The sequence below is a fragment of the Nyctibius grandis genome, chromosome 28 (assembly GCF_013368605.1).
Source record: "Nyctibius grandis isolate bNycGra1 chromosome 28, bNycGra1.pri, whole genome shotgun sequence".
In the NCBI taxonomy this organism is placed as follows: domain Eukaryota; kingdom Metazoa; phylum Chordata; class Aves; order Nyctibiiformes; family Nyctibiidae; genus Nyctibius; species Nyctibius grandis.
The window spans coordinates 4,215,193-4,226,650 of NC_090685.1; the positions used below are offsets into that span (position 1 = coordinate 4,215,193).

General features: G+C 56.8%; 1 protein-coding gene across 1 annotated transcript; it reads right to left on the reverse strand.

Moving 5' to 3' along the window:
- Positions 1–459: 459 nt before the first annotated feature.
- Positions 460–2,949, reverse strand: SLC32A1 (solute carrier family 32 member 1). Its single transcript, XM_068419757.1, has 2 exons — positions 2,572–2,949; positions 460–1,647 (listed from the first exon to the last, which is right to left on the reverse strand). Exons 1-2 carry the CDS (start codon positions 2,947–2,949, stop codon positions 460–462), a joined length of 1,566 nt encoding a protein of 521 aa, XP_068275858.1.
- Positions 2,950–11,458: the final 8,509 nt, after the last annotated feature.

The window sequence follows — 11,458 nt, forward strand, 5'->3', positions numbered from 1 at the left end:
ACGAAGGTCCCTGCTCCCAGCACCCACGGCTGGTTCGCTTCCGTCTGTGAGCGCAGTAACCCAATCCCATGGGATCGGCACCTGTGTTTCAGCTCCTGAAACACTGAATTGCATATCTGTAAGGAGTATTGAAAACTGCGACTGTTTCCCAACAGGTCATTCACGGGGGGCCAAGCTTCAGGCAACGAGTGAGGAGATAGGGCTGGGGCACCAGATAATTTCCTTCAAAAAATTCTAAATAACCAAAAAAATATATTTAAATCTTAGCTTATTTAAAAAGACGGCAGGGTGAACACTTCCATCGCTTCTTATTTCCTTTAATTTGCAGATTCTATGACATAGAATTTGTTGGATGCACGTAACGAAAATAATGACTCTTTCCATTACAGGGATGCAGAATTATTTGGCTATGCAGATGTTCGATGCGATTCTCCTACTGCAACCGGCTCTGGCCCCTCCTTAGTCTTCAGCGTTGGTTCTGAAGGCCTCTATGAGGCCTTCTAAAGAGTGGATGAACCCAGAGACACTGCAGATACCACCTATAACAAAAATGGCGACATCAAAGAAGACATGGTGCCACAAAAGCTTCCTCCACAAGAGTTTGAGGTGGAAAAGACTGGGGAGCAGGAAACAGAGCCCTGCGCCCGTGAGGCTCCCAGTAAGACCCATCAAGAGGGCAAAATGCGGGACATAGATAGCCATGAGCAGGGTGAAAACTACCAGGGCACATCTGAGGGTGAGTCCCCAGGATTTGAGGCGCCCATCACCCCCATAGCAGTTGGGGAAGAACGCCCTGTTTCCATCTTGGAAAAGGGACCGCTCCAGGACTTCCACAGCCGCAAAGAACGGCAAGGGGTACGAGAGCAAGGCTTTGGCCACCAAGAAAATATTGACTACTGCCCTAATGGTGGATGGCAAGTTGTCTGTAATGACTTCCTTGGTCTCATCGGCCCAGGTCAGATAGGCAACCAAGGCAAAGAGTCCCTTAAGGATGCAAGCTGCTATGTGAGTCCAGTTCATCATGCAATGAAACTCCTTGGGGTTCTGCATGTTCCCCTCCAAGGAAGGCAGAAAGATCTGCGAGGTGTAGCTGAAGACAATGATGCCAATGGAGATGGGAAACTTCTTCACATCAATGTAAAACTTGACTTTGTCCCAGGCCCAGTCACGTGCCCTGGAGAGGCAGTAGGCAATCACCAAGATGTTGATGACAAAGTGGGCTAATGTGCAGAGCAAGCTGAACTTGGAGACTGCCTTGAGGTTCTTCAAGAACGCACAAGGCAGGAGCACTGCCGTGGCAATGATGGACCACGACTTCTGGGAGACGGGCAAGTTGGGGAAGCTGTTGTACATCAGGTTCCCACTGACCACCACATAGAGAATGCAGGTCATGACCAGTTCAATGATCTGAGCCACGTTCACAATTCTGCCTCCGAGGGTGGGGAAGCGAGGCGCGCAGCACGCGTTCGCTATGTCCACGTAGGAGTCTCTCACCCTGACTATCTCCCCATCCTCATTCTCTTCATAAAGACAGGCAATAAGGATTTTCCCAGTGTAGCAGCAAACCACTGCAGCGAAAATTATTAAAAAGAGTCCTAGGTATCCACCATGAAGGATGGCATAGGGCAGGCCCAGAACAAACATCCCCTGGAAAGAGACAAAATGGACACCGTGTTGCTCGTCTCACGGAGGGGACCAGGCAGGCGCCCGCACCCGGGCACACGCAGTCGCACAGTCGCAGTCACATGCACGCTCGCTGTCTGGCTTGCGCACCATCACACCCACGCAGTCACGCCACGCAATCACGGCCACACATGATTACACACCCCCTCCCCGTTCTCTCTGACGTACCAACGCCCCAATCACACCCGCGCAATCACACCCGCACACCCGCACACTCACGCACACCCGCACACCCACGCACACCCGCACACTCTCACCCCGGAGCACCCAGAACAAGCCAGCACAGTTTCAGCACCCAGGCTTTGCCCCAATCTCTACCCTCTCTGCCCCCAGCCCCTCTCAATGCACCCAGACCCCCAGAGCCAGGGACACCCGGAGGGGTCGGCCAGGGCCCACCCCGATGCAGCCCCACCGCCGGTCCGGGTATCCCCCGGGATCCCCCCTCACCCCCTGGGGTCCCCCTCGCCCCCCGGCCCAGTGCTGGGACAGCCCGACGGGGACAGCCGCCAGCCCGGCCCCGCGGGGAGGGGCGGCGGGACGGGGCTTGGGGCCAGCACCCCTCCCGGCTCTGCGCGCTATGCCGGGGGCGGGGGGCGAGGCAGAGATCCGAGTTCGGGGTTGTTTTCCTTTCCCTTTTTTATTTTTTTCCCTTTTCCCCCCACTATTTTTTCCTCTATCTTTCCCCATGTTTTCTTCCTCTTTTTTTTCTTTTTTTTTTTCCCTTTTTGCCTTTTTCCCCCCTCTTTTCCCCGAAGTGGGTTTGCGATCACCCCGAGGCTGCCGGCGAGCCGGGCGCGGAGCAAGGAGCGGGGCCGGGAGCGGGGAGCGGGGCCGGGAGCGGGGCGCGCTCCCCGGTGCCCGGCGGTGCCGGCGCGGCGGCGGCCGTACCTGGATGGCGTTGGTGACGTTCCAGCCCGCCTCCCAGGCCGTGATCTTGGGCTTGCCTTGCCCGGAGAGCTCCGAGCATCCCACCGCCTCCTTGGAGGCGGAGGGCGGCGGGGGGCCGGTGCCGTCCCGCTGGTAGTGGATGTCCCCTTCCAGAGGCGGCTCGGCGCCCTCCTCGCTGCCCTCGGACTTGAGGATGTCCATCTGCAGCCCTTGCCGGTGCTCCATGTCCAGGTCGTCGCAGTGGGCGAACCCCACCGCCTCCTCGTCGGTGGCCGCCTGGAAGCCCATCCTGGCGAACATGCCGCTCATCTTCGCCTGGGACTTGTTGGACACCGAGGTGGCCACGTTGGAAAGCTTGCTGCGGAGCAGGGTGGCCATGGTGGCTGGTCGGAGAACTCCGCTGCTCGGGGACACTCGGCGACGGAGAGACCCGACGGGGCGGGGGAGCGGCGGGGCGGCGGACGGGACCTCGGTGCCCGGGGAGGGGCGGCGGCTGCTGCTTGGGGGGGCTGCGCCGAGCCGCTACCTCCGTGTCCCAGCGCAGTGCGAGCGGCTCCCGGCCGGGCTGCCCAGGGGCATGACACCGCTGCGGGGAGGTGCGGGCCCCCACGCCCCGCGCCCGCTCCGCGCTGCTCCCGCGCCGCTCCGCGCTGCTCCGCCGGCCCCCGCGGCGGGATCGGGGGGGCGAGTCGTCCGGGGAGATGGGCGAGGGGCTGTCAGCAGCCGGCGGCTCTCACCAGACGGGCAGCGCAAGCCCCTGGCCGAGCGCGCCGCGTCCCCATCGCAGTGCGCCCACCTCGCCGAGAGAAGAGGGAGAGGGGAGAGAATTGCTGCATTTCTGGGGGAGGTACCAGCCTCCCCGGCCAAGCCCAACCTCCCCCCGCCCCGCCCCACCCACGCCCGCCGGGTCCCGCCAGCAGCGCCGCAGCGCAGACCCCCCCCCCGGACCCCCTCTCGGCTCCGCAGCCCCTGCCCTGCCCCACACCTTGCCCCACACCCGCGCCGCCGGCCCCGGGCCTCCAGCCCCTTCCCCAGGGGCGGTGGAAATAAAAGAGCCCCACTGAAGGGGCGGACAAACGGCTCTCATCGGTTCTTAACGGAATTTTCCTCCCCGCACCCTCTCCTTTTTCTTTTTTCTCCCCCCAAAACCGTGCGGCCCCTTTGGAGGCCGGGGCCGGCAGCGGGGAGGCTCGGGCAGCGCATCGTGCCAGAGCTGCGGAGCACGGCGGTGTGTGGAGACCCGGGCACCGGGAGCAAGGGCTCAGCTGCCTGTAACGACTCGTGTGATCTGTGAGCTCCGAAACCGGAGCGAAACGGGTTCCCGCTCCCGCCCGGGGCTCGCAGCCGGGCGGCAGCGCCTCTGCCCCGCGGAACCGCCCCGCAGCTGCGGGTACCGGCACCGGGCGGGGATGCTCGGCTGCAGGTTTCTCCTCTTGATCTTCACGATCTAATGTAGAGATTTTCCTTTCTTTTTTAAAAAAAACCCACGCTGTTTTCGTTTTGCTTCCAAACGCTTATACTGTTTTGTAGTTAAAAAACCTTACGATTTTTTGATTTATTTAAAATAATTCCGAGGTGAGCAGCCAACAGGGCAAACAACGGCAACGAGAAATCCCTGTCCTGAGCTGTGACAAAGACAAGTGCTGGGGGAGCGTTGGCATTTTGGGGCAGTGTGTGTGTGAGCACGTCCCGCTCCGCTGCGGGGAGAGCGTTTGAATCGTTGTTTTATTAAAAAATAGGTGTTCCTTGAAAGGAAGGAGGGGGAGGAATCTGTGTTTCGTTTGCTGCTTTGGAAGGTAAAAACAGAACATTTTTTTTTTTACTACAGATGGGCGGAAAAGCCAGCGTTAAATTATTTCCTAATCTCGTTGTTGCGGGAGCGGGGAGGGAGCGCTCGGGCTGCGGCCGCAGGTGGGATGCGGCACCGAGCAGAGGTGGGGAACGAAACCCCCCCGGCTCCTAGGAAAAAAAACCCTTAAACACCCTTTTTCTTTTTTTTTTTTTCCTGCCAGAATCCAAAAGAAAATTGGTGCAAAGAGGCTGAAATGAGTAAAAAAAAAATCCTTGGTGAGTTCTTTACCCCTAAGGGGGTCTCTCGGCCGCTGCTGCTGCGGCAGACGGTCCCCCCCCCAAAAATGTTTTTTTTTTATGGCAACGGCTCCTCTGCGAGGGGAGGAAGGCGGCTGAGCGAGGCGCAGCCTTGGCGTTGCGGAGGAATTATGCCATGTCAGTGCACAAATAGGTCGAGAAAGCCGAGCGGGGCACGCTTTCGCCCCGGGTTTAGCAGCGTCCTGCCCGCACCCGGCGCCGCGGCGGGGTCTTCACGGGCTGGGATTTAATCGGGGAAAATTAAAATCAATCGGAGGAGGATGCGGGGGACTCGGGCCGTCACCGCTGCCCTCGGCTGCTGCAGCCGCCGTTTCGCTTCTTTACAATCCTGGAAAACGACTGCGACGATGAACACCTCGGGGGATTAATTCAACGATTTCTTTTTTTTCTTTTCTTTTTTCTTCTTCTTTTTTTTTTTTTTTTTTTTTTTAATTTAGCCTAAGACAAGTTCATTGTGGAAGAAGCCGCGAAGGAGATCTGTTTTTGGAGGCTGCAGGGGGCATCAGGGAGGAAGGAACGAAAATTCACCCAAACCGCTATCTGGTGCGTGAATATTTCCTAAAAAATGCCCTGGCACATCCCCCTCCCCTGCCCCGGCACCCCCAAACCTCGGCCCTGCCCCGGCTCCCCCAAACCCGGCGGGGCACAGCCGCAGCCCCCGGGCAGCCCCAGTGCGGCCCCGCCGGGGCACCGCGCCGCATCCCCCCCTCTCCAGCACCCCTCGATGCCAGGGAGGGGAAGGGGGCCCCGGCCTCATGCCAAGGGTGGAGGAGACGGGTTTTCGCCTGCTCGTTGAGCATCCAGCGTGTTGGGGATGTGCTGGGCTCGGGAGACACCTCTCAGGAAAAAAAAACAATAAAAGCAAACAAAAAAAACCCCAGACCAAATTAAAAAGCCCCACAAACCCAAACCAAAACAACAAAGACAACAAAAAATAAACCAAAACAAAACAAAACTACAGGGAAATTGAAAATAAACCCAGCTTCGCCGGGCCGGCGCGGAGAGGCGTGCCCCGAGGGGGGGGCTCCCTGCGTGGGCCGTGGGACCCCCCTGTCCCCGCCGGCGGACTCGGCCCGTTGCTCCGGGCGGGGATGTCCTAGGGACGGGGGATCTGCGGCAGTACCCCCCCTCCCCGCCTCGCCCGGGGGACCCCTCACCCTGACACCCCCGGCAAAGCACCGGCTGCTGCCAAGCCTCGGCGGACACCGGGGCGAAGAGGACACGGGGGCGTGCAGGGGATGCCGGGGGGATGCGGGGGGTGCTGAGCAGTTCAGGGGGTGGGAGAGATACAGGAGCCGGGGAGTGGGGGGTGCCGGGGGTGCCCCTGTGCCCCCTCGGTAATCCCGCGCCCGGTTCTAACGCTGGGAAGCTGAGCCCGCACCCGCCGCGTCCCCCCGCCGCTGGTGGGGTTCACCTCGGAGCCGCCCCCCGCATCGCCCTGCCTTGCTGCCGGGCTAGAAACACCCCCCCGGGGATCCCTCTGCCCCCGGCGCGGCGGCTGGCTCCTGCCCCGTTTCCAGAGGAGGGAGAAAAAGACTTACTGCAGCAGCGGCAGGGAAAAAAAAAACAAACCTCGGAACTTCTACCGGCGGCTAAAACCGGGGATAAAGCACACAGAAAGCGGGGGAGGGAGCAGGGGGGATAGAGGAAAGAGGCAGAGGAAGAGGGGAAAGCGAAGCGGGGCATTTACCTCTGCTGCTCTCCCCATCGCCTCCCGCAGCGCGCCGCTCCGCCGGGGAGCCGGAGCGGGGGAGGCTGGAGGGGCGGAGGGATGGACGGACGGATGGAGGGAGGGATGGACGGATGGAGGGATGGAGGGAGGGACGGATGGACGGAGGGAGGGATGGACGGATGGATGGATGGACGGACAGACAGATGCAGCCACGTCACTCCTGGGCTCCCCCTAACTCCTCAATTAACCCAAGCGGGATAACGGTGCCAGACCTTACCCGAAGGTTAGCGGCTCTCAGGGGGCCGTTTGAGCTGCGAATCATTTCAGAGGACGCTAAAAGCAGAGCACGAGCCTGCAGCCCAGCCGTAGCCTCCCCTCTGCCCCGGGCTGGCGCTGGGGCTCGCTGGCACTAACTGCTTTCTCTGCCGGGCTGAGGGTCTCGTCCTGCCCCGGGCAGCCCTGGCAGGGCTGGGGGTGTGCAGCTCTGCTCCTGCGGGGAACGGCTCGCCCAGACACCCCCCCCCCCCGCATCCTCCCCACGCACCAGCAGAGCCAGCCAGAGGAGCGACTCTGCCTTATCTCCGCAGAGCAGGCTCGGGGAGGTTGTTGCTGGGTCTTCTGGTTAATAAACTGAGGGAAAAGAGCTATTCATGCTCAAAAATCATTTAAGGAAAGCAGGAAAGGCCAGCCCCGGGTGGGCTGCCTTTCTACAGCCCTCACGGACAGCCCCTCGCCAGACTGCTGGCACAGCTCAGTGGCAGTTGCAAGAAGGTGTGATTATTTGGGAGCAGGACAAGCATCGCTCCTTGTTCACGGCTCAGTCAGGCTCCCAGACCCCAAAGGATTTGATTCTCAGGGGCTTTGGTGAGCTGTGAACTGCCTCAAACACACTGTGCTGCAAATGGTGTCCGTACGAAAGAGGGGACTTGCAATTCCTGCGTGCTCAGCTGCATCCTCCTCTGTCACACTCAGGAAAAGGGTGGGTGTGCGAAGGCAGGTGTGTAACCCTCTGATTCCTGCCCAGCCTCCTTGCTCATGCCACAGTATTTCCCCACACGCCTACAACCCACTGCAGGGCATCGTCAGCAGAGCTGCCAGCTGCAGAGACAAGAAGGCTGGGTGGGGGGAAGCACCTTCTCTGGAGCACCAGAGAAGCTCCCCAGCCACATCTACCCAAGGATCAGCCTGCCCAGAGCAGACCTAACGCATGTCAGCCCCGACACTGGCTCTTGGAGAAGCAGCCACCCCTCCCAGACACGTACGTGTGTACCTAGAGATGGGGGTCACAGGAGGGAGAAGCTGTCCGCCTTATCCCCAGCCGTGGCTAAAAGCACCTCCTGGGTTTATTGCCCAGGCCGTGACCATCCTCACAGCATCAGAGATGCACAAGCTCAGCCTCCGCTCTCGCCCGCGCGTGGCTGCGTGGTAGCGAGCTTCATCCCAGCTCTGCCTCCCCATCCACCCCTCCGGCACCGCGCAGGGGAACTGACAGGATAATAAAGAGTTGCACGATATACTATAAAAAGGCAATTAGATAAACTGCTGGATTGGGACCAGCTCCCGTGACCTAGTTAATAGCTCTGGGAATTTCGGGAGGGCAGGGAAGGAAACGGTGTCGGTGTCAGTATGCGGTGCAGGGCGAGGGGGTTTGTGGAGGGGAGGGAGGGCTGGGGTCTGCAGCACACACCCTGGAAACACCCCGAGAAAGCAGCCCCAGCACAGCGTAGCAAACATCCCTGCCTTGGGTTACACCATCTCCTTTCTTGCCCACGTTTAGAGCCTCCGTCAGCATTGAGGGTATAAAGCGAAAACGCTGGATATAGCAGCAGTTCTCGCCCAAGCTGCCGTTCGGTTTGCGCTCGGGCTGAATTCATGCGCAGGATGGTGTTCAAGACAAAGATAGAATGACAGATCCTTTGCGGTGAGGGAACCGTTGCAGAGCAAAATCCACGAGGCAAAGTCTCCAGGAGAAAGCCCGCAGTGGATGTCCCATCTTTACTGAATTTTTTTCCTGAACACAAAATGGCTGCCTGAATTATAGAGACATAAAACAACGACAGAGCATATAAAGGGCTGGGAATATCATAATTTTAGCTGAACAGGGGTTGCACTAAGAAAATTCACCTGAAGAATACATGAAAACTAAATAAAGGCTTCCAGATTTAACCTCACTATTCCTAAAACAGACGACATCTGATCTGTAATTTGGGAGACAGTTTGTACATGAATTTCTATGATTTTCATTTCCCAGAAGGGAAGAGCCTTGATAAACCATTATCATCTAGAAACTAAAAATTCATTTGCAGTTTGACCACGACATGTTCTCAAAGATACTTCCAATGAGTTGGAATTAAATTTAACTCAGAGTTTGTCTTTATTGTTGACATAAAAATTAAGTGATAGCCATTGGTTACTTGCAATGCCAAATTCCCAGCTCACTACGCAAGTAGGATTGTTCCCACGAGCCTAACAGCATTTTCATTGACTTAATATATAAAGCTGCATCACTGTCAAATTAAATATTCATATATGTACATGCTCTTGTACATATATTGCATAGGAAATGATTATGGACTAGGAAAGGGAAGTGCATACTCCATGTGTGCCAACCTTTTTAAGGTCAACTTGCAAATAAAAAGCTCTCCTGCTACAGCTGTAGAGCCAAAGTGCTGTTTTGCAAAATCAGATTATCGTGCTCCCCACTCCTAGCTTGGCTGTTTTCCTCCAGCATAACGTTATTTTTGGGGGTTGGGTTTTTCTTATTTTTTTTCTTTTTCTTTGTGATTTTAAACAAAATTGGGGTCAACTTGCAATGAAAGTGCCAGCTGCAGAGAAGCGAGCGTTCCCTGTAGCTCTAGGCTAACCGGCGGTGACCGTCTCGCCCAGCCCAGCCCGGCGTGTTCCCAGGCAGAGCAGGACCGCGGAGCCTGCCCGGGAGGGCACGTGTTCGGCTGCTCGGCTCGGTCAAGGGGCCCCTTTCTTGCTCTGCTGACCCTGGCCCTGCTCCCCACGGAGCACTCAGCCCCTCATGCAGAGGCCTCCGGACCCACAACCGCTGCCTGGATCTGACTCACCTTGTCGTATCCCAGCTGGTAAGTGATGCTTCAAAGGAATAAAAGCTGCTTTAATGAACGGTGACTGGTCTGTACAGGAAATTTCTCCCTAAGCACCCTGTGGTCAGATGGTGCCCCAGTACTGGAGAGGTTTTATATCATCTATATTTTTTTTTTTTTTTTCTTAATATTATTTTTTCCTATTTTTTATTAATCTGTGCAGGCTGTGAGGAAGGGCCTCTCAGAGCAGAGGGACGGCACCGGCAGCCAGCTTGCCTTTGGGGTGTTTCTTGTCAGGAAGGCTCAATCTCAGCCAGCTCCATCCCCCATCTGTCCATTTTCCTTCTCCACTTCGTGTCCCTTCCTGAGAGAGGCAGGTCGGTGACATAGACTCTCGCAAACATCTCCCAGCCCCATCCGAAAGCGAAGACCAGCACACTGGGAAAACCTGCCCCCACTTTGTGATGTTCCCGGCAGTTCAGCCAAGGCTGACAAGGGAAGGCAGCAGGCACAGGCGCGGGTATCCTCCTTTAACAGGACCTTGCTCAGTATTTTGGAGTGATGCAAACAGGGAACACCTAAACCGGGGTCTGGTGCTACAGGCAAAACTGCAGTCGGGTCTCTGCACTCACCTCTTGGGAGCATCACACACAGAGGCTGCTGTTTCCAGAGGCAGGGTTGGGATGTGCAGCCCCTGCGTGCTCATATCATCAATTAGTTTGTGGGGGTTTTTTTTGCCAGAGGCCAAAAATAAAAGTCATGTAAAGGATACAGTCAAAATCTGAGCTGAGAAAAACGCCGCGTGAGGCTGTTACCGCGTCGTAAGGAAAACCAAAGGGCAAAGCGAGGTACGTCACTGCTCGATCCACAGGGAAGACAGCTCTGCCCACAGCAACACTTCCCATGCCGCTGCGTCTGCTGCCGGAGAGGATGAGACAGAAAAACCTCACCTCGTGCTGGTGTTTGGAGTCCTCTGCGTGCCCACGGCTGACTACTGAGATACCGGGGCTCGTGGGCGAGGACTGGACGCTGCGCGCTGCTCAGCTGCCTTTGCTCTGCAGGGCGGGAGGAATCCTGTTCTTAAAAAAAATAACATAAATAAAGAAAAGCAGAAAAAAAAAAAAAAGCTTATTTTTTTGCAGAAAGGCTCCACACACGTTGTTCTCTTTCATCCCACGCGTACCAGGGTGAGCACTGCAATGCACAGCGCTGGGAAAACCCGCTGCAGCCCAAGGAGGGTGAGAGCACCGGGCTCTGTGCAGCCCAACGGGGACCCAGCATCGGGCAGAGCCAGCCTTCCTGGGACTAACAGAGGGCAAACACAAGGAAATACAGTTATTATCAAATACCCTGACCTGGAAAGCTTTCCTGTCAGCACTTCAGACTAGGAAAACTGGGATGGGGTAATAGGTATTGTCCTTACGAGCAGCAGGCTCCAAGGGAGTCCAGGCAGCACCAAGGGTCTCAGGACCAACCCCACCTGCAGAAGACCAGACCACTGCAGAGACGCTTTTCTTCTTTCATCTCATGTAACGTGCAGCAAGAAAACAGCTATTGGGACAGGACTGAAATGATCCCTTTCCAGGAGACAGTAAGAAGGGAACAGAGCACGAGCTGGAAATCACAGCTGTAGCAGAGGATGTGTTTTTTTGTGACACAGCAGCTCAGCTCGCGTTGACCCACAGCAAATATCTCAGCAAAATAGAAATTCCACCTGTTACTGCTGCTGAAAACCCCACGGGAGGTTCACTGTCAGGCTTCCCGGCGAGCTGCTCTGCACTGCAGCGTTCCCAGGAGCGTGCAAGGTGCAGGCAGCCCGGTGAGCACAGGGTGCCCCTCGCCCAGGGGTCTGCTCGGCTGCTGCCAGCATCCCGCGGGCAGCGGGTTAATGGGTGTTACAGGGACAACCTTTGTGCCCTTCCGTGAATTAAGCTTAAGCCTTTGAATTAAGAGAGGAAGGAAAATGGGATTAAAAAAGTACTTATAAATAATAGTGCTTGGCACCCTCCCCCTCAAAAATATCATATATGCACACACACACATATATTATATA